This window comes from Salvelinus sp. IW2-2015, unplaced genomic scaffold (genome assembly GCF_002910315.2).
Source record: "Salvelinus sp. IW2-2015 unplaced genomic scaffold, ASM291031v2 Un_scaffold16442, whole genome shotgun sequence".
In the NCBI taxonomy this organism is placed as follows: Eukaryota; Metazoa; Chordata; class Actinopteri; order Salmoniformes; family Salmonidae; genus Salvelinus; species Salvelinus sp. IW2-2015.
This window is the reverse complement of record NW_019957588.1, coordinates 275,747-299,209: the sequence shown is the minus strand read 5'-3', so window position 1 is coordinate 299,209 and position 23,463 is coordinate 275,747. Positions and strand designations below refer to the sequence as shown.

General features: G+C 43.7%; 2 protein-coding genes and 1 pseudogene across 3 annotated transcripts in view; 2 read left to right on the top strand and 1 right to left on the bottom strand.

Moving 5' to 3' along the window:
* Window positions 1–23,463, top strand: part of LOC112080695 (zinc finger protein 180-like) — a 273,956-nt gene that overhangs the window by 129,668 nt on the left and 120,825 nt on the right. The window lies entirely within an intron of this gene.
* The window catches only part of LOC112080701 (zinc finger protein 180-like), a 159,300-nt pseudogene that overhangs the window by 77,907 nt on the left and 57,930 nt on the right, over window positions 1–23,463 (top strand).
* Window positions 13,923–23,329, bottom strand: LOC139027455 (oocyte zinc finger protein XlCOF19-like). Its single transcript, XM_070442667.1, has 2 exons — window positions 22,752–23,329; window positions 13,923–14,676 (listed from the first exon to the last, which is right to left on the bottom strand). The coding sequence occupies exons 1-2, from the start codon at window positions 23,083–23,085 to the stop codon at window positions 14,210–14,212; spliced, it is 801 nt and encodes a 266-aa protein (XP_070298768.1). The 5' UTR covers window positions 23,086–23,329; the 3' UTR covers window positions 13,923–14,209.

The following is a 23,463-nucleotide window of genomic DNA, read 5'->3' as shown; positions in this document are numbered from 1 at the left end:
TACATTGCTTATGCATATTCAGTGGCCTGACTGCATCCAGACTATGTCAAAGGCCCATCCTGGTAGATCTGAACCTAATGCAGCTTGGAGTGATCGGATGACAGAAGTCACATTTAGGTGCCAGGTGTAACTGAGGCTATAGATGCTCCATATCCATTACTTTGAGTGTTTTATATAATGMGTTTCTGTGTTGCAGGGGCAGTCAAGAAATGGAACAGCAAGGCCACAGAACATGACATAAGCAGAGCTGTGGGAGACCACCTCAAGCCCCTGGTAGAGTCGGGGGTGGTGTTTCCCACTCCACCACACCTTCAGCAGGCTTGATAAATGGGGTTGATCTGTTTGATCCCCGTGTCTGTGTCAATGTTTAATAGTTGAATCCTTTGATGTAGTAAATTATTTCAACATGCACTATTTTTGATATACTTCATTTATACTGTTTTTCATACTAAGATGGACCAAGATATATTTGTTGTTTTAAAAAAAAGTAGAAAGTAAAATGTTGTCTACAGGGGAACAGTGGGTTAACTGCCTTGTTTAGGGGCAGAATGACAGATTTTTACCTTGTCAGCTCGGGGATTCGATCCAGCAAACTTTCAGATACTGACCCTACGCTTTAACCACTAGGCTACCTGCCGCCSCAAATATGTGTTGCTTTTTCAAAAGTCTGTTGATTGGTCGGTCTTTGGGTTCATTCGTATCGCAATATGTTCAAATCAAGCTTTATTTATATAGCAAATTTCAGACATGGCTTCACAGAAAGAAAAAAACATAAGATTAAATGGAAGACTAATGAGCATTTTAAATGCCATTGATTAAAATATTAACAATATCCAACCCAAAATATAAGCTTGTTTTACTCCATTGTTTGTTGTTACCTTTCCCAGCAAGAACGCTTATATAAAAGAGTGAACTAAGAGTCACTGACAACAACAACTAAACAGGTGMGGTTTAGGAGGTGTTCTGAAAGACACAATGGGGGTGTCCACTGAAAGTTCACCAGTAACAACAACTGAAGACACCCACTAAATCTGCCCAAGAAGAGGCAAACAATAGAAAAACCCACACCAAACTTAAAGACAGGAAGCAAACCAAAAAGGTGGAGCAACTAAAGGTGTTGACTCTCCACATCTATCAATAGCACTGGGCCAGACACTCTTAAATAGAACCTGGACCAGCTCAGGTGAAACACCTTCCCACTAATGAGATGGACAAGCCAGCACAGGTGTAACACATACTGACTAACGAGGTGACACCAATCAGTGCGTCCTACGTGCTAACGTCCTACGTGCTAACGTCCTACGTGCTAACGTCCTACGTGCTAACGTCCTACGTGCTAACGAGCTATACGTGCTAAAGTCCAACCTCAAAACATAAATGGAAAAACCAAAGCCTGTAACAACTTCACRCTTAAGACAAAAAATATATCCTATATTTTTGTTGGACAAGTTTGCTCACCACCAACAGAAAACAACTTCCATTTCACATTATAATCAACTACAATGCTTCACCTCCTACAATATAAACATGGTGTCTACTGGCTGTCAACAATTAAAAACAGGAAAAAACATTTCTAAATATATATATTTTTCTACAATCTTAATTTTTGAAAAACTCACTAGCTTCTAGAACTGTCGTCTTCCTAAAACTCACTAGCTTCTAGAACTCTCGTCTCCTTGGAACGAGCCAAAACAAAAATTATCTCCAATACTGAAAAACATGCAGTCAAAATAAATTGTGATCCATGGTAACACACTGGCTAAACACAAATATTTTTGACTGCCCACCCTTGAGACAATCAGCAAAGAAGTTGTCCTTACCACGTCTGATTTCAAGAGGAAACTCCTGCAATATCCGTAGTAACTTTCCACCTCACTGCGGAGCTTCTCTCCCTCTTCAGGGTTCACTAGATAGGTTTGTTGTTGGATCAGGGCCCAGTCCCCAATGTCATGCTCTAGTACATTTGGGTTGGCACATGTGAGAATGAACCCTGATATTCTAAAAGCAGGGCAACAATGTCAATATAAGTGTACCAAAAAATTGTCAGTTGGTTGCATGAATAAATATCATTTCTAAATGTTACATGGATTGGAAATATGAAATATTTGGTTGCATAGTCTTATTTTGAAAGGCTTTTCAATGACATTTTGCTAGATGGGATATCCCCAATGTCAAAACACAGTTTTAATGTGTCCAAATCAATATGCAGAAACAGTTTGGGATAAATTGAAAACCTAAACATAACATGTGCTATATACACAAACATCTGCCACAATAATCATATTACTTGTATTTTTTTAAACARGCACCTTATAAACTGCACAATGACATGACTGTCCTGCTCYGCTCAGGTTACCAATGACCACAATCCTGCAGAGAGATTTCATCCCCACCAGAGGAGAAGGGATCTCAAGGGAAAGGAAGATGTGGGGGTTTTATGACCCCTCACACCCATGGTAAATCTTAGGCCACAGACAACATTCCTGTGTCCTCTCACTATGGAGAACCAACCTCAGAACATTAAACATGCAATAAAGGGACTGGAACAATGGTTTCCGTCAGCCACAATGGTGGTCATGACGATAGATGGAATATGAAAATGTATGTCATTTTTGTTTTGTTATTAAAGGTAAATAGATGACGTTATTACGAAAARATTGTAACTGTAAGAGTTWTCCTAGGATATGCTTGGTGTTTATACATTGTACYTTGTGTGGAAAATGTCCAAATCAAAGAGAATGATTTGGTAAAGATGAAATGTGAAGTTAGTTGTCTAAAATTGGATTTGAGTAAAATCTAGACCTTGCCTCTTAACTTGGTACGCCCAGAGAATTGCCTTAAAAGGCGGTTACGCCCACTTCTGACCCGAGGGTATAAGACATGTGTGTGAAGAATTAACATATCAGACTAAGTGACCCAAGCTGCAGCCAAGGTCTAAAACGTCAACAAACCCAAAACAAGTTTGAAGACAAAGAAATKTTTTTTTCTACCCAAGCTACGGATGAGTAGCTGTGTCTAAGCGGGTGAATTCAAGCCGGACCACCTAGCCTCCACTCTCCATCGAATCGTGGTKTCTACACTGTTTCATTCCTACGCTGTGAGCTCTGAGCTACAGAGCTGTCTGTCCTCAGAAGTCCCCTTCCAGAGCAAGGGCGAGGAAACAGACCACTAAGCCAAAAGGACACTGATATCGTGAGGACGACCAGAGAGTTGCGCCGGAGAAGTGCGTCATTGAGAAGKCTAAACGACCCACGATATTCTGATATTCTTTGAGTTAATTTGGGAAATAGAAACTCAATAAAACTAATTTTCCCATGGTGCCCCAGGTTAATGAGTTAATAATTGCTTGATTAATTTAATCACGCAATTAGAAACCTTTAATAATTCGATGAGCAACAGTTGTCACATTAACTAATACAACGTCACGACATATTGGCGCCCCCTGTGAGGAATCTAAGATAGGACTAGGCCGCACTGTTGGGTTAATTCCATACCAATTACATATATACCATTAATAGCTATAGGCAGGACTAGTGCGGGAGAGAAGCGTGTGTGTGTGTGACGTTCCATTTCAACCAGATACTGGTCGGGAGGGTACCACCCCTGTGGTATATCTGACGAAAGCCAGTGTGTAGGGGGGGGTCTACTGAATGCTACGAGCTAGGGCATATGTACCAGCCGATGCAGGCATTCTGAGAATAATACTAGTTGGGCCCAACTTAGTGTTATTTCTGTCGATAGCTTTCAGGAGCGATCTGACTCGGTCATAAGCAATTCCTAGAGCAGAGCACATATGAGCCAGCCATTACGGAAATTGGAGTAGATATATTCGTTTGACCGAAGCGAAGTCATTATCTCTCTACCTCTCGCGTTCGGTAACGTGAATAGTTTATGGGTTGAACGTGAGACGTCACCTAGTAAACCTGTTCCCTTGTTGGAGGGAACTTCCCTTGTGCGGCGAGGTGGAAACCCCGCGCAAGGAAAGTTATGCATTGAGCCAGATGCTAAGCTACCAAAGGGGAGCAGCCATTTTTGTTTTCCCATTTGTTCATAGTGAATTCCCCACGCCAGGCGGGAATCCTGTGCGATCTCAGCTTGCGCTATCAGTAACCTCTGGCGAAGAGTCGCCAGTCATTTTTCATGGAATAATTCAGGTTACGCTGTAGGATATCAAACCAGCCTCAACTGATTGGATATCATTGTCTCAGTCAATTTTTTTACATACATTAAATTGATACACTACCTTTCCAGGTTGGTTATTGGAATAATACACAAACTAATGTGTTCTAACCAATGAGACATGGTTAAATTGTTCCATATTAACTTAGATATAGCAACTATTTCAGGTGAATTAAAGTTAAAATTCCCAAATAGCCTATACAGGTTAGATTTATCATTAAAATCGATTTAATCAATTAAATCTGTTTGGCAAGTTCAGTAATAACCAACTCACATTACTGGCCCAGTCTTGATGATTCATTGACGTTTACAAACAGTTCAATCGTGTTTGCAGCCTCCAACTCAAAAACCCAAACATTAAGTAAATTGAAATAACTGATAATCATAACAATGAGCAATCCATCAGATGGGTTTCCACCCATTTCCCCTCTAATCAGTGGACCTTCACCCACGGAAAGATTGATCGCTGACCTCAGCAACGATGCAAATCCTAACTATGCCGAGGGGCTGAAATTGTTAGATTTCGATGCCATAAGCGAGAAAAATTTAGACATTGCGACAGACACTCTTCAAAATAGACCATCAGACGGAGGCCTTGTGAAGGTTCTCTCCAGTTTAGCCCTCAACTATGCCCACCAMAAGAGATGGACAGTGCACCAATACCTCAGTGCCCAGCAGAGGCACGAGCAGGAAGCTGAGGAGTTCAAGGCACAGGTGGAGAGAACCAGGGAGCTGTCATCGAAAGCCGAAAAAGATAAGCTACTGCTAGCCGAGGAACTGTGTGTGAGGACAGATAAATTGGAAGATCTGTCTAACACTTATAACCAAGAACACGAACAAACTCTTGACCAAGTCCGTATTCTAAAGGAACAACTCGTTTTAGCCAAAACTAAATACGATGAAGTCCACGCAAAACTAGATGAATCTGACGAGCTAGCTAGAAACCGGGGCGAGCAACTTGATGCCCTGCAAACGGTTGTGAATGAAACCCCTCAAAGCAATAATGTTCTATTCCAAAAGCTGCAGACCAAAGACGATCAGTTAATGAACACAATGACCAAGTTGGAGGACAAAACAGCAGAACTCATTGAAGTCGCTGATTTAATGAAGGATGAGAAAYACCAGGTGAGAAAGTTGGAAAATGTGACCTCTAAACAAAAGGAGGACATCGCATCACTGGATCTCTCACTCCACACTCGAGACCTCTCCCTGCAAACCATGACAGATAAGTATGAGGCCGAGCTGAGCAAGGGCGACACCTTCGTGTCTAAAATAAACACCCTCAACTCCCAGGTGGACTCTGCGATGCAGCAGAACACCACCCTTAGGTATCATCTGGAGGAACTCCAGAACAGTCACGCGCTATCGRGGGACAACCAAACCAAGCAACCTAGCTCACATCCGGAGCTCAGAGACCGAGGGAATGTAGATGACAGGAGATTTCAGCCTCTTTCTCTCGGCCATTCGGCCCACAGTGAATTGGAGCCTCCTCGCCAACACAACCACAGCTGAACTTTTCCTCTTGGCCTTTCGACCCACAATTACCAACGGGAGGGTCCAGATGCTCCCCGCGCACTCGGCGGGGATCGCCTTGACAAAATGATCAAAAACCTCCGCCTCTTCAACCCCGTTTCAGGAAAGCCAAAACGACACAGACATTCTTAGCAGACATAGAGGACGCCTTGGATGGCTACCCAAACGCTACGAATGCAGACAGGCTCTACCTTTTGAAGCGAACGTCCAACAGACACGTGACAAGGTTCATCCGTCTACAAGAGCAACACGTGCAAAACGACTATGCTAAACTTGCCACGGTTTTGAAAATAGAATTCAGTGGTTCTGCGACTCGCAAACACAATAGCTCCTGTAGCTCTTGCAAACACGATAACAATATCAGACAAGCTCGAAATGAACACCCACAAGCCTACTATCACCGGCTTCGTTCAGCTTACTTTGGCATGCTCACTGAAACAGGAATGGAAGACCTATTACCATTCAAACGACTGTTTCTGTCAAACATGTCTCCCAACTTCATTAACTACTTGGGCCCTACTGCCCACGTTGGGTTGCCAATCTCGACACTCCGAGAGCTTGCAAGCACCGCTTATGAAGCATCAAAAGCAAGCCGGGCTAAGAGCCCGGACACCTCAACTTTCGAGCTTAGGCGGGAACCATCACTCGAATTAGAAGGTGCTGCATCAGGGACATGTGCGGTAAAAGATGACGATCAAAGTTGGTGGCTACCAACTAACCACCACCCCGACAACCACCGCCGTAACAATAGCTACGATGAACGTCCCCAATCTAACAGGTCCCGTAGAGATCAACCTAGCCGATATGCCCCTGCGCCTAACTCTCACAAAGGGTCAGGACACAAGGGTAACAAGCGTAACAAGAGCAACAAAGTGTTCAACAATGATCTACACGCTAACCGAAACGATATAGAAGCTCTGATAAGAGATGTACTMCATCGTAAGAAATTTGAGAAAGAGGACAAAGATAAGTCGTCATGACTAAGCGTAAAACCGTTGGAAACCAAGTCCGCCGAAACTAATGCAATTCAAGAGGACGCAAACATTTCCATTACCCCCGCCCCCACTCAAATCCCTGTCCAGGAACCGCTCGTTCTAGACACAAGCCCGCAGGTTTTGTCTACAGACTTGGATACGGATGTGGAGATGCACAAGATAAGCAGCTTTGCAACAGATGATTCCTCTCCCATTCCGATAGAGGACCCACTGGGTCACGTAGGTGAATTATCCGTCTTGGAAATCGACACAGATTACAAAACGCTCCGTTCTCCCAACCCACTCCATTTTGTTGGGGATATGACGAGAAAAAACTCGAACAGGCCATACCTTAGAACAGTCCTGTCACGCTCTGATAGATTCGTTGGTTGAAAACGGAACATTGCGATACGAATCTTCGAGGCTTCACTCAAGATACCTCGCCCCTAACCAAGCGTCTCCTACTTAAACTCAACTTCGAAAGCGTGTCACTGATCCACCCCATGTATGTGACTAGCATCGAAATTGAACGGATGCTGATTGGGATCGATTTAATTGACCGTTTGGTACCACTAATAGATTGGAAAACCAATCAAATCTGGTCACAAATACCTATGCCAACTCCGTTGACTTCACCGCATTCTTCCAAGGCTACCTGKCATACATTGTGCAACGACGTGGGTTCGACGTCAGCATCCGACGCAAACCCGAGGGATTTGGCCATGAGCCCGCCATAGGTGGCAAATGACAAGGTGAGTTCTCGGAACTTAACCGACCATGAGGTTTTCCTGTGTGGCTTGGGTGACCCACCAGCCGACACTTACCGCCCTCCTCTGATAGGGGGTGTGTGCCTAAACGGCACTATGGTTGAGGATGCCAGACTGGCAACCTGGTCAGAAGAATCCGCAATCAGTTTGGAAATGTTCAACGAAATATCGAAAACGGCTAACTGCCATCCCCTTGTGCCTGAAAACGTTTAGATTTCCACTGGGAACGACTCCCCAGACAACGCTCACCGCAATAGGGGTGTGTGCGCTATCGATCCGCATTGGAACCAAGGAAGTATCTCACTACCTACTGGTTGTCGCAGACCTCCCACATATAGTCTGTGGGAGCGGACATTTTGGTAAGATTGGGTGTTAAACTCGATACCATACACCAAGTTCTTTGGTCTTTGGCGCAGCCAAACCAACATGTCTTGTCTTTCGACCCGGTGCGAATGGCATCCGGGCAGACTATTCCTGACACTTGCAAGGTTATAACTGAGTCCGCCATGTTGATTCCGGCAAGAACCACAGAGGTTTCTGTAAGACTGAACCTGGCGCCCGGATACCGGATGGAAGGCACCACTGCGTTCTTCCAACCCTCTCGCAACTATTTGACTTGGGGCTAACTATCAATGGCAACCCGCAGTTGGAACTAACCTCTAGATCCACTTACCTCCTGGTACAAAATCTGACTCAAGCGGATATTTCCATTTCTCGGCACACTCAGCAAGGAACATTGATCGATTACTCTTTCCATGATTTTGAACTGGTTGTTCCCGTGATTGGGCCTCTTCCGTCCTCCCTAGACCTAGATGGAAAGGGAGGTACGCTGTTTACTTGTCAGTCAAAAGCAATCGCACTAACTGCCGTATTGCCACTTGACGACACAACGTTCAGGCTGGATGTCGATTCTGACAGCAGCCTTTTAATATACTCCATCGTCACGGAGGATGACATCGCGTCTCCTCCTGCATGCGAAGTACACTCTTGTGAGGTAACAACCGATGACTGTCCCAAAAGTGACATGCCGTCACCACCCGATGAAGACCTGTACAATGTCGCCGAACCATATCCTGGTTTCCATGCACAGATAATACAACTACTGTCGGAGGCTGATGCTCTTGTCAATGACACTGAACACCATCAGTTGAGAGAATTGTTTAACAAACACAGTGAGATCTGGTCAACAGACTCACTGGATTGCGGGGTTACGGGTATCCATGTGGTGCGTATTCCTACGCCACCCGGAGCAACTCCTACGTTTGTTAGATAATACAAAATCCCGCTCGCAGTATACGCAGTGGTACAAGAGATTATCGATTCCTTATTAGCTAAACAGATAATCAGGGAATGTAACAGTACGTACAGCGCTCCCGTGTGGCCCGTTCTAAAACCAACGGGTAAATGGAGTCTTACCGTTGACTATAGACAACTCAACAAACTGGTTCCGTTGTCTCGTTGGCCAATGACACAGCTCYACCAAGAGTTGCCAAAGGTGGCAAACGCCAAGTACTTCTCCACCGTCGATGTGGCAAATGGTTTCTGGACCATGACGGTCGACCCTCGTGACCAACACAAGTTGGCTTTCTRTTTCTCGAACAAGCTCTTCACGTTCAATCGTTGCCCATTTGGGTATGCGAACTCCCCCTCAGAGTTCAACATCTTCCTGCACAAGGCAATGCCAGACACAGCCTCTAGGGGGACGATAATCTACGTGGACGACGTTCTCATGAGAAGTGAGACTTTGTCACATCACCTCAACGAAATGGACCACGTTCTCACCCATCTCGGGACTGCAGGGGCTTAGTTGGCCATCATGAAAGGACAATGGTGCAGGACCAAGGTAAACTATGTTGGGCTTCTGGTGGGTGCCGAGGGCATCCTGCCACAGTCTAACAGAATCCAAGCAGTCCGCAACATCAAAACACCTACAAACCTTCACGAGGTGCGCAGCTTCTTTGGAGTATGTAATTACTCCAGTCAATTCATCGAAAACTACGCCGACTTGTCAAAACCGTTGACCCGTCTTCTTCAGAAAGACACCCCATTCGTTTGGGATGTCACTCACAACGAAGCTGTGGCTTCCTTGAAAAACCAGCTTTGCAAGGCACCCTGCCTGGTATACCCCAACAAAGACAAGACATTCTTCTTGGAAGTTGGTTTCTCAGAGCACTGCCTTAGCGCTGGGTTGTACCAAAAATACGACCAAGACAAARGTGTGGTTGCTTACACTCAACCCTGCTGAACACAAATACTCAGACTGCGAAAAAGCGCTGCTGTCGACAGTCTGGGCAATCAAACACTTCACCAGTTATGTCGGAGGACAAAAGGTGATCATAGAAACATGTCACCAGCCTGTGACTTTTCTGAAAAGCCAACGAATCCGTGAAGGTGCTGTACACAACAGCAGGATAGCGGCTTGGCTCATGACGCTGCAGAGCCATGATGTAGTAATCAACTACGCAAAAGCGAAAAACCTGCTTTTTGGCAGTGCTATGGCGGTGTGTCAACGCTGTGGTGACGATGAAACCGACTCCACCCCCGCGTGACATCGCTCCGCCATTGCCTTCGAACCATCACTACTTCGAAGAGAACGTGTGTCTTGACATGCCGATGGCATTTGTAGATGGCTGTTCTTACCGCCATCTAGATCACTTGCAAGCTGGTGTGGGATTGGTATGGCACAACGACATTCCGTGCAAGCCACTTCAATTTCAGCTTGGCAACAAGACCAGCCAGTTTGCAGAAGTGGCTGGCGTGCTGATCACCCTGCAAACGGCGGTGAAACACGAATTGTCAGAACTGGCGATCTGCACCGATTCAAACTACGCGAGACTCACCTTCTTATGCCACTTGCCATTTTGGAAACAAAAGCACATGACTACTTCAAGTGGTAAAGAGATGAAAAACAAAGAGCTCATCCTAGCTTGTGATGACCTCATCACCAAACACAACATACAGGTGTATTGTAAGAAAGTCAAAGGACACTCCAAATCACCTGGTCGTGACAAACTTGGCAACGACCATGCCGACAGCATGGGCGAAATCCGGTGCAATTCACCCTTGGGTGTTTGATGCTCGAGACGAAAAAACCACTGAGGAAGCTGTGGTGTCTGCGGGAACGCGTAGCCATGTAGCACCATGGAAAACATCTTCGCACGAACATAATGTGTTGCTAACGCATTCATTCCTGAATGGCGACCTGGTAGCAATGCAACACCAAGATAAGTCCCTCGCCACTTTGATGGCGTTCCTTTCGGATCCTGTCAACCACCCAGTGTCCGAACTGGCTTTGGCAGGTTCACACGATTTGCGTTCGCTGTACGCAACTAAACAGCACCTCACACTTGTAGATGACATACTGGTGTATGTTTCAGAAACCGACAACACTCGAAGGTGGGTGGTTCCTAAAACACAGAGGGGGATAATGATAGCCCATGCCCACGACGAGCCATGTGGAGGCCATAGGGGTGTCAAGGCTACATGTGAAACATTGCGACAGGTGGCCTACTGGCCTCACATGGAACAACACGTGGCACAATACGTGAGGGGGTGTCTAGTTTGCTGCCAGTTTCAACCCTCCAAGCCACTTCACAGAGCACCCCTGCAACGCAAGGGTGTGTCTTTCCCCTGGAGCTCGATCCAGATCGACTGGGTCGGCCCAGTTGCCAGGTCGGCCAGAGGCAACAAGTATCTCCTCACAGTGACTTGCGCATTCACAAAGTGGGTGGAGTGCCTGCCGGCGACCAATGACACAGCGGAAACCACGGCCGTTCTTTTGCTAAACCACGTTTTCAGTTGTTTCGGCCTGCCAGGAGAAACCGTGGACAGCGACAGAGGAACCCACTTTTTGGCAGCTGTAATGACCGAACTGTGGAGGCTTCTGGGAGTCAAAGCTAAACTCCACATCGCATACCACTCTCGGAGCTCGGGGAGGGTAGAAAGGAGCATCCAAACAATCGTCAGAATCTTGAGGAAATATGTGGCAGCCAAAGATTGGGACCTCAAACTCCCATTGGTACTGATGGCGATCAGAGCCACACGCAACAGGTCTACGGGAATAACGCCCTTCGAGATGATTACYGGCCAGCAAATGACACTTCCACTGCATCTCCTGTACCAACCGGGAAATGTCGCCGCAGCTACCGCCTACACGGCTCATCAATATGTGACCGACTTGCGGAACAATCACCAGACTACCTTTGCGTATGCTCAAGGACAGTTGGAAAGAAGTGCAGAAGGTGACAAGACCTATTACGACAAAAAGGCCTCACACCAAGTGTTCGAGGTCGGGGTGTGGTACTACATATACACCAAACCCGCGGGCGTCGCAACAAAGTTCCTGCCCCACTGGACGGGGCCACACGYGATTGTGGTGATGCTATCACCTGTAGCTTACCAGATCAGAATCAGCAAAGGTTGACAAAATGCAACACATTAAAGTGGGTCCACCGGAACCAAATCAAGTTGTACACTCCCCCTATGGGAATAGAAGGGGTGCTAGCCAGCACCGAATAGATAAAAACCTAGCAAAGTCAGAGGTACTAAGAAAATTCTTAAGTACCCTCAGCTGATCCCTTCCAGGAGATCAGTAAGTTGCACCTAACATATTTTATTCTCTTCCCAGCTACCAAATATACATCTGTTGTCACTATTGATATCGTCCTGCGCTGTACTGTTTCACAATAAGAAAACCAGAAAAATAGTTGTCAAAACATTTTTGTTTACAAAAACAAATAACTTAAATAATCCAACAATCTCTGATTATGCGTTTTTGTAGGATGGAGTTCCTTTGGCTGATCCTGACACTCTGTGCCCTGGTCAAAACCAACCCAGCAGACGTGATCACGAACGGACCCCCTACGGGAATCGTTCTCCGCGACGATCGAGGACTTTTCATAAGTAACTGCAGAATACACACGCAGAAGGTGTATGTCCGCCTAGATGCAGAGAATGTGTACCGCCGACACATTCCACCTGCGGCGCATTTGAGTTGGGCAGGGGCTGACTGGACCAGCCAGGCAATTAAGCATGCCCAGCTAGACACTGCCCATATGTTGGCCCAACTCCAAAAGTTCACAGTAACCCAGTCAGAACTAGCCGAGCCCAGGCGAGAGAAACGATTCGTCGGGGCGCTACTATCGATAGGGGCAGCCGTAGGGTCACTATTTGCCCTAGGTACCACTGCCGTCAACGCAGTCAGTRTAGCCACAGTCAAGAGGAATGTTAGGGAGATTACTGAAGAGATGCCACTTATCCAGCAGCAGATGAAGGCACAGGCCCTCAGGTTGCAACATGTGGGAAAGTCTCTCCAGGACACTATTCTGGTGGTCAACACACACACTACTCTCCTGAACAAAACTATCCTGTCTGTAAGAAAGCTAGCAGAGGTCATGAACCATGACTATGCCCATGTCCAATTGGTTCGATTGTTATTGGAGGATTTTCTCAGTGAAGTTAGCTCTTCTATGGACCACTTGGCCATGAATAGAATCCCCTCATATKTAGTGCCCCTCTCAATGGTGCACAACATATTGACCTCAGCTACTTCAACCATGATTTGAAGTAGCTGAGGTCAATATGGCCATTACAAGGCCATTACAGTCACATTTGGCATATAGTCTGGGATCGGCCATCCCAATACACGTTGATGTTGATCTTAATGAAGTGGGATTTCTATTGACGCTGCCGGTTGTTTAACTGGAGAATATCTATCGATTGAAAACAGTTCTCAATGTAGGATTTTGGCGCGACAGTACCCACGTAAAGATTGCCACGCCCCCAGTTGTAGCTTACCAGGAAAACAACCCAGATTTCTATCTCACCCCTAACCTGTTAATGTGTACTCTAACTGTCTAAAAGGTCTAAAAAGTCAACGAACCCAAAACTCAACCCAAGGTTGAAGACAAAGAAATATTTTTCTACCCATGCTACTGATGAGTAGCTGTGTCTAAACGGGTGAATTCAAGCTGTACCACCTAACCTCCACTCTCCATTGAATCGTGGTATCTACACTGTTTCATTCCTACGCTGTGAGCCCTGAGCTACAGAGCTGTCTGTCCTCAGAAGACCCCTCCCAGAGCAAGGGCGAGGAATCAGACCAAAAGGACACTGACATCGTGAGGACGACCAGAGAGTTGCGCCGGAGAAGTGCGTCATTGAGAAGCCTAAACGACCCACACGGAGCTTCCCATCTGAGACCTCCCACACGTAATTACATCATTATATTCTGACCCATAAGAGCGGCAGTTCGGGGCAAGGCTAGGGTTAAAATAAGCATAGCTGACAAATGCACCCAAATGTATATTTCTCTCATGTACTTTCTCTTTCTCTCTCTCTTTTAAATCCCCATTTTGGGTAACACGCGCCATAGTGTGTTGACCCGTTATACTAAGTTCTAATCAATAGCCTAGACTGTGTTTCTGGTGTATGTGTATCTTTTATCATCATTTTAGCTTTCTAGTAAATAAATAATCAACTAAGATTGGTGTGGTACGAACTCATTGGTGAGACCCGGGTCCGTGCAGCTTCCCGGATTAGGCGACGTTCAGAATGAGATTGTAGAGGAAACTGATTAATTAGCGACGGTTGTAAAATCGGTATTCTGATATTCTTTGAGTTCATTTGGGAAATAGAAACTCAATAAAACTAATTTTCCCATGGTGCCCCAGGTTAATGAGTTAATAATTGCTTGATTCATTTAATCACGTAATTAGAAACATTTAATCATTRAATGAGCAACAGTCGTCACATTAACTAATACAACGTCACGACAGTTCTCTGGTGTGATATCAGGATGCTGAGCTGAGTAAAACTCTTCCCACAATGAGTACAGCTATAAGATTTCTCGCCTGTGTGTGCTCTCTGGTGTGATATCAGGCTGCTTAGCTGAATAAAACTCTTCCCACATTGATCACAGCTATACGGCGTCTCTCCTGTGTGTGTTCTCTGGTGTATCTTCAGATGTCTATATTTAACAAAACTCTTCCCACATTGATCACAGCCGTAAGATTTCTCTCCTGTGCGGATTCTCTGATGAATTTTAATGCCTGATGAGGAGGTGAATCTCTCCCCACAGTCAGAGCAGCAGTGAGTTCTCTTCCCTGTGGATCTCTGCAGGTGTTTCTTGAGATGTTCTGATCCGGAGAGACTCTTCTCTGCCTCGCCAGCATCATGAGGTTGTTGAGGCTCCCCAGAGGACCCACGGTAGTCCCGTCTCTCTCCTGTGTCAACAACAAAGTCAGACAGATGGTTAAAGGCCCACAACAGCGGAATCCACTGTAAAAGGTGATGCCAACAGCATAGCCATGAAGTTGTACAACAATTGACGTCTGTATGAATGTAAAATGAGCAACAATAGTCATATTTAGTCTTGTTTTCACATTAGTAGTAACATCGATGATTACAGGCTAGAAATAAATTATTAAAGTGTCTGAAACCCTAAGCAATGTGCCAGATGACTATTGGTCTCCAATATAGGCCACTTTCTGTGTTTGCTAAAATTGCGGCACGAGGGCGATGCATTTTGGTTGTAGAAACTCCTCCCCGCTAATGAGGAAAGCGCTAGTTATGGATATAGTATATCTGCTAATGAGGAAACCGCTAGTTATGGATGTAGTATATCTGGTAATGAGGAAACCACTAGTTATGGATGTAGTATATCTGGTAATGAGGAAACCACTAGTTATGGACGTAGTATATCTGATAATGAGGAAATCACTAGTTATGGATGTAGTATATCTGGTAATGAGCAAACCACTAGTTATGGATGTAGAATATCTGCCTGGAGCAAAAATGGTGAGCAAAGATTTTAGCTTTCCACAATGTATTCAGAATATTACAGCGCACTATCAGTGCAAGATCAGGAGTGCTACTCAAGGAAACTCACATTAAGCTCTGTGTCTATTCACTAGTTCACCAACATGGGGGAAAACTCAGGGGAGTTCTCTTAGGCTGACAGCAAATATAGCCTCCATTTCATGGGTGCTTATGAGTGCATTTCACACTACTTTGCATTATAACTGTAACGCTCGTTTGAATGTCCTGATTAATATAATGTTTGTGTTATTGTCGAAAATGTACTACTTTATATTTAAAAACGACTTCAACCAGTAAAATGCTCTTTGGCTAGTTTTCCATCAGCCTGACAATGAGGGTTTGTACACTACTGTTTGCCAAATAGGCCCATAACTTCACCTAACAACAACATAGACCTACTGTAGGACCCATAACTTCACCTAACAACAATATAGACCTCGGACTATAAATAATTTAATATTTCAAGTGAAACATGGAAACTAAAATGTCTGTCATGACATTTCATAACCTGATCACCAGATAATTTTGTGAATAATCCCACTCGGCTACTCTGTAATGTGTTGTCATTCTAAATGTCCCGAATAAAGGAAAATAGCTCTGAGCTAAGTATCTCCGTGTCCAAACACACTAACGAGACCCTACTGTAAATCAAGCAGACAATAACACATTTTAAACATCAATTTGTTAGTGATGTTGGATCCAACGTTACGCTTGTCATAACTGTCTTTACCAGAGTAATGAATGAAGAAGCACTTTGGTTGTTGTTGCATGTCATGATGTTTGTGATGTGACTGTCATTCAGAAAATGATTTCCTGGATCAGCTGATGATAGTTAAACATGTGACTATAACAAAACAGCTACAGTATTAAGAATTATGTGTAATTATTGAAGAACCGTGTTAATGACAGTATCAATTTGGATGTTGTCAATAAAGTTAAGGTGACTCTCAGTTACAACCATTGGATTTAGCAAACTCTGAAATGATTTAGTATTTCTGCGCACATGAAAACTGTTTCCCCAGCGTAACATAAGGAGCCACTAAATGATACATAGTTCGAGTGCATTTCAGAATACAAAAAAACTGTCCGACAGCAAGATCCCGTATTTAAGTTGAAGTTCATCATATGACAAGCGTAACGTTATGACTATAACTACTGTTCCCTGAAGGAGGGAAACTAGGTACAACATACTATTAAATGCACACCTAGCTGGTAGCACCACCTTCTACAGGTGATGAGTGTGAGGCTCGGATTTATTCCTTAAATTTAATACGTCTCTTCAGCGACCCGGGAAGGGGTGGGGCCAAACAGGTGTTGTACCTTGTTTCCCTCCTTCAGGGAACAGTAATTATCGTGTTAGGTTCTAATTTTTCAGAGTAAATAACTCACGGACACTAGAGAAGCTTAACCAAGTTTAATTCTTCCCAAAGGGTCGTTACAGCTGTAATTCAGACAAAAACATGTTCTCACCATCACAAGTATATCTACCCCACTTTGGACACTCCTCCTTCCCTCCAATCCTTACATCTTCTGGTTCGACAGGAAGAGGGTAACAGGATACTAAACCGTTATTACTCCCTTCAAGGGATCTGACCTGACCTCCTGACCTCAACCCCTCCTTCGCCTAATCCACAGATGTCCACCCGCTTCCCCTACAGCAATCCTGTGATCTCCTCCTGTCCACCCAGCACATTCCACAGCCACTCTGTCTTTCTACAGATCTCACCCTTTTATATACTCTGCGTCTGATCTATCATGTCTTTAATATCTCAATGTTCAAAGTTTAGCCCGAATCCAACAGTCATAAAGTTACACTCCCTTTCAGTCGGTCAACTTCGGTAAAACATACTATGGGAAAATACAATAATTCCCCATGCCGACCCAAACGGATACTAAATGAAACGGCCCCTGGCAGACCACCCAGACCTTACCCCGCAAGATGTGCCAGTTTTGTCAATTTATTAATTGTCTTTTGTTTGAAACACTCCTGTCAATGTTGAGTAAGGACGCACACCTAATTACGCATATAAAAGTAGGACTAGTCTACCTGGCCTGAGCGCAAATGTAGGCCTATAAATGTGCCAATTTGGGGATGTCATAGTATTTCTGATTGTCTTAATGCACCACCACTAATGAGTTGTGGAGCTTCTCAAATAAATGTTTTATTCACCTCAAACAGCAAGTAAACAAAGTCGTAATTGATTTTGATTAAAATGAGAATAGTTCCTCAAAGTATTTGAAAAACATTTCCAGCTCTCGCCCTTTCGATAACCACTCGGCACAAAAGGGAAAAACGTAATGCGCTGATCCAGTGGAAATGTCAAAATACCTGATTACTTCTTATCCCTTTCACAAATAGCCTACAGCTGTGTCGGTCGAGAACTCACTGGCACAGGAAACTGAGGGCCCAGAAAATMTTATACAATGTTGCAAGCTTGAGTTTTGGGCCAACCCAGTTGATAGTTGATACAATGTTTCAAGTTTGTTGTAGACAGGCCATGTGTGATTTATATGATATTTATTTTTATCAGGATATTTTCTACCTGCAGGCTGCAATGTAAAAAAATGTTTTGCTTTACGTAGGTTATAAAAAAAAAAACTTAGCAATGGCAATAAAAATGTTTATTTATAATTTTCATTTAAATAGAATGTAGATTAACCACAGAGAATGATGTTGAGATACAAAGACTATTATAATTATTATTACTATTATAAATTAAATTAAACTGTTCCAGTAAAATGTGAATATGAAAATCCTAACTGGCACCAAATCAGTAGAAATGGTCAGATAAATTGGCACACCAAATGGAAAAGGTTTCTGATTGCTGGTGTAGCCTATTACCAGAAACTTTAGGAGCATAACATCAGAATTTACAAAGGCAAGCAGCAGCAGGAGGAGTAGGCTAATGAAGAGMTTTTTTTCTGATGGTTAGGCTATCTTGTTTCAGAGTGGTGTCATCAATAGCCCATAATGACAAAGTGAAAACAGGTAAAAAACAGAAATACCTTATTTACATAAGTATTCAGAACCTTTGCTATGAGACTCGAAATTGCTAAGACACTGCATCTCAGTGCTTGAGGCGTCACTACAGACACCCCGGTTCGAGTCCAGGCTGTGTCACAACTGGCCGTGATTGGGAGTTAAATAAAGGTTACATTTTTTWWWATTAATTAAAACAGAGTTCATTCAGGAAGTTCAGACTCCTTCCCTTTTTCCACATTTTGTTACGTTAGAACTTTAATTTAAAATGGATTTAAAAAAAATTGAATCCTCATTATACTACACACAATAATGAAAAAGTGAAAACAGGTAAAAAACTGAAATACCTTATTTACATAAGTATTTAGACCCTTTGCAATGAGACTCAAAATTGCTTTCAGGTGCATCCTGTTTCCATTAATTATCCTTGAGATGTATATACAACTTGTTCGGAGTCCACCTGTGGTAAATTCAATTGATTGGACATGATTTGGAAGGCACACACCTGTCTATATAAGGTCCCAGAGTTGACAGTGCATGTCAGAGCAGADACCAAGCAATGAGGTCGAAGGAATTGTACGTAGAGCTCCGAGACAGGATTGTGTCGAGGCACAGATCTGGGGAAGGGTACAAAAAAATTTCTGCAGCATTGAAGGTCCCCAAGAACACAGTGGCCTCCATCATTCTTAAATGGAATACTCTTCCTAGAGCTGGTCACCCGGCCAAACTGAGCGATTGGGGGAGAAGGGCCTTGGTCAGGGAGGTGACCAAAAACCTGATGGTCACTGACAGAAATCCAGAGTTTCTCTGTGGAGATGGGGGAACCTTCCAGAAGGACAACCATCTATGGAGCACTCCACCAATCAGACCTTTATGGTAGAGTGGCCAGATGAAAACCACTCCTCAGTAAAAGGCACATGACAGCCTTCATGGAGTTTGACAAAAGGCACCTCAAGGACTCTCAGACCATGAGAAACAAGGCTTGATGAAACTAAGATTGAATTCTTTGGCCTGAATGCCAAGAGTCACGTCTGGAGGAAACCTGGCACCATCCCTACGGTAAAGCATGGTGGTGGCAGCATCATGCTGTGGGGATATTCTTCAGCGGCAGGGACTGGGAGACTAGTCAGGATCGAGGGAAATATTAACGGAGCAAAGTGCAGAGAGATCCTTGATGAAAGACCTGCTCCAGAGCGCTCAGGACCTCAGACTGGGGGCGAAGGTTCACCGTCCAACAGGACAACGACCTTAAGCACACAACCAAGACAACACAGGAGTCGCTTCGGGACAAGTCTCTGAATGTCCTTGAGTGGCCCAGGCAGAGCCCGGACTTGAGCCCGATCTAACATCTCTGGAGAGACGTGAAAATAGCTGTGCAGTGATGTTCCCCATCCAACCTGACAGAGCTAGAGAGGATCTGCAGAGAAGGATGGGAGAAACTCTCCAAATGCAGGTGTGCCAAATAAATTAGCTAAATGAAAGGGGGGAAAAAATAATTTAATCAATTTTAGAATAAGGCTTTATTTAACGTAACAAAATGTGGAAAAAGTCAAGGGGTCTGAATACTTTCCGAATGCACTGTATACACCAATACCTCCCCCAACAGCATTCCTGTCTTTTCTGCAGATGTTATATCCCTGTATTGCTACTGCTGTATCAAAGGAATTATCTAAGTGAGTTTCAGAGATGAACAGTACAGTGCGTTCCAAATTCAATAGGCAGGCAAGTAAACAAAAACATTTTKAAATAAAAACTATTCCAGAAAATGTCAAAGCGTATATAACGCCCGTCCAAGAGACTGTCGACCAATCGCGTTCACATTGTCATGCTGTGACACGCAGTTCCTAAACCTCACAAAATCCCTTTTTAAAGTCAGGGTATGAGTCGAGAAACATGCCTAGTTTCCTTGAAAGTACATAATGTCACGATTGCAAAGCTATACGATATTACAGAGAACAAGTTAATTATRTRACATCTCTGAAAATATTTGTATTGTTGTGCTTCTTGTTCACGGAGGGTAATTAATGCCAATGTTCTTTTCTTTAAGCTATTAATAAGAATCGAAAGGAGTTTCCAATATCCTKATTTCTTAAAGTATTTCTGGTGATAGCAAGTGATAGTGATACACAAGCTAGGTCTATTTGAAACATTGCCATCCATTGGCAGCATTTAGCAGCCACCAGATTCAGAAGCTTTAAAACCACATAAATAATATTTAAAACCCAATTCTATTTTTGCCCAAAGTTAAGATATAAATTATTCAAACTGAACATAATATTATTATTTAAAATAATATTATTTTAGGCTATTTTAGTTTTGGAGTCAAAGATAGTTTTGGAATAGTTTTCATTTTTCAAACAGGTTTGTTATTTTATTTCAGTTCACTAAATAGTTTTCCCCTAATTACTTTTTCTATAATAAGCATGGAGATTTCCCCTATCAACCAGTCATAGGTACTGGCGACAAAGCGCCTCGTAACCTAGCTGGGAATGGAACCCTTCTGTGGTAACAGACAGGGGCGATTTGTAATCAAATCAAATTCCCAGGAATGGGGTTCATATGAACCACAGAGACTGTGTGGGATAATAACATGGCCGTGTCCAAACCTGCTTGTTCCATCGACTCCGCTACCAACCACCAATCTCCAACAGGGCCCTTAACCTGTATCACTAGACACCTCATAGTGAGCTACAGGTAGGACTCAGCAATGAATCCCAATAATGAGACGCCTCTGGGGAGGGGTGTCAGTAACATTAAAAAAAAATATATATAGTGTGTTTTATGGGGGAAAAACGTTTTTTACAAATCCGTCAAGACATCAACTTAGACTTTACCGTGAAATGCTTTACTTACAAGCCCTTAACCAATAGTGCAGTTCAAGAAGAAGAAAATATTTACCAAGTAGACTAAAATAAAAAGTAACACAATGAGAAAAACAATAACGAGGCTATATACAGGGGGAACCGGTACCGAGTCAGTGTACGGGGGTACAGGCTAGTTGAGGTAATCTGTACATGAAGGTGGGGGCGTAGTGACTATGCATAGATAACAAACAACCAGCGAGTAGCAGCAGTGCACAAAAGGGAGCGGGGTGGGGGGGGTCAATGTAAATTGTCCTGTGGCGATTTTATGAATAGTTCAGCAGTCTTATGGCTTGGGGGTAGAAGCTGTTGAGGAGGCTTTTGGTCCTAGACTTGGCGCTCCGGTACCGCTTYCCGTGCGGTAGCAGATAAAACATTCTATAATTTGGGTGACTGGAGTCTCTGACAATTTTGTGGGCTTTCCTCTGACACTGCCTATTATATAGGTCCTGGATGGCTGGAAGCTTGGCCACAGTGATGTACTGGGCCGTTCGCACTACCCTCTGTAGCGCCTTARGGTCAGATGCCGAGCAGTTGCCATACCAGGCGGTGATGCAACCGGTCAGGATGCTCTCGATGGTGCAGTTGTATTACCTTTTGAGGATCTGAGGACCCATGCCAAATCTTTTCAGTCTCCTGAGGGGGAAAAGGTTTTGTTGTGCCCTCTTCACAACTGTCTTTGTATATACCCACGTGGGTGATTAAAAGATGAACTGAGGTCCACACTCCAGTGCAGTTGATGCTGGTAATGCAACTTAAAGTTGGTTGCCAATCGCCATATAAAGTCCAAAGAAGAAAAAGAAGCCTGACGGAAGCAGAAATGACGAGAAATGAATTCGGTTTACCGTTTGGGGCGTCGCGACTGGTTACCTATTTTGATGTGATATGAAAGTATTATGTGAAATTATTTTTATGTGATATGAAAGTATTAGAAATTATTTTGATGTGATACGAAAGTACAGCGATTTATGTTTCTAGAAACGTATCACAATTGAGAATCGATTCACATTTAGATGGAATATTTGGCTATTTTGGCTGCCAGAGCCAGTCTACCTCTGAAAATAACATACAGTCCTTGGAACTTGAGGAGTAATGGGGGCACAATCAGCAGTAGAAACAATAACAAAGCGTACTCCCTGCCCGTTTCGGTAAAAAGCTGAGGGATGGGCCTGGAGAAATGTAACCATCCATGATATCAACATTATAGTTTTAACCATGTTTTGAGGTTATACAGTGTTTGTTCATACTTACTGACAAACATTGGAGTAAAAAAATAGCTTATATTTTTGGATCTGATGGGGTACAACAGTTTAACTAAGCTCATGAGGCATTTATAAGTGATTTCTTCAAGAAACAATGGGTACATATCATTAATTTATAAGTCCCAAAATGGATGTAACAACTGCTGATTGCCCCTTTAAGAGAACATCTTGGGCTAATCTAATAAGAGATATTGAGGACTACAGTATTTCAGGCATTGTCATTGGATGCATTTGATCAATTGTTAACGTTTTGTTGATGGTCCACTCTTGATGTTCTACACGTTACAGTGTAGCTTCAGCCATTCCTACAGAACAACATTAAAGTGTAGAACCCATTTACTGCATATTGGTTCAAAGACTGCAGAGACGGTACTTACTGGTGTTAAACAGATCTCCAACCTCCTCTTCTTCCTCCTCCTCCTCTTTCAATGTGACAGTCATCTCCCCTTCCTCCTCTTTCACTCCAAAAACTGCAGCCTCCTCTTTCTCCTCTTCTTTTACTGTAACATCCTCCTCCTCTTTCACTCTGAACGCGTCTTCCTCTTCTTTCACTGTAACGTCTTTATCTTCTTCTTTCACTCTAACAGCCTCACCCTCTACTTGTTTTTGTATTGTAACATCCTCCTCTTCCTCCTCCTCTTTCACGAGAGCTTCTTTCTCCGTCCAGCAGACATCTTCTTTAGCAGGAGGAGAGTAGCTTAGTGAACTCATGATCGGAGATGTTAGCTAGCTAGCATTAGCGACTAGCTTAGTTCTAAGCTAACTTAGCAAACCAGCTAACTGACAAACAACGTAAATATATAATTGAATGGGCCAACAAGTACATACGACAGAAATGTGTTTAATACACAGCGACTAATAAAAACCAAAACCGTGTAAAGAGATTGAATGTTGTAGCTATGTTTGCTAGAAAGCTACAGAGGTGTGTGTGACTTGCTGTTGTTGTTTGAGGAGCGTCCCGTCCCCAAATTATACGTCACACTGGCAGCATCGCCTGAACCTAAAATACGCACATCGCCGTCTGCTGACTGGAGTGGCCAACGCAGTTGAGAAACCAAAAGTTTTATTTTTCATTTATTTCATAAAAGT

What these genes read in the sequence shown, in the direction of transcription:
- LOC139027455 (XM_070442667.1), bottom strand. Translation starts at nt 23,085, where the DNA reads ATGAGTTCACTAAGCTACTCTCCTCCTGCTAAAGAAGATGTCTGCTGG. An exon ending in TGGAGATCTGTTTAACACCA is followed by an intron (nt 14,677 to 22,751) that starts GTAAGTACCGTC and finishes TTGTTGACACAG; the next exon opens with GAGAGAGACGGGACTACCGT.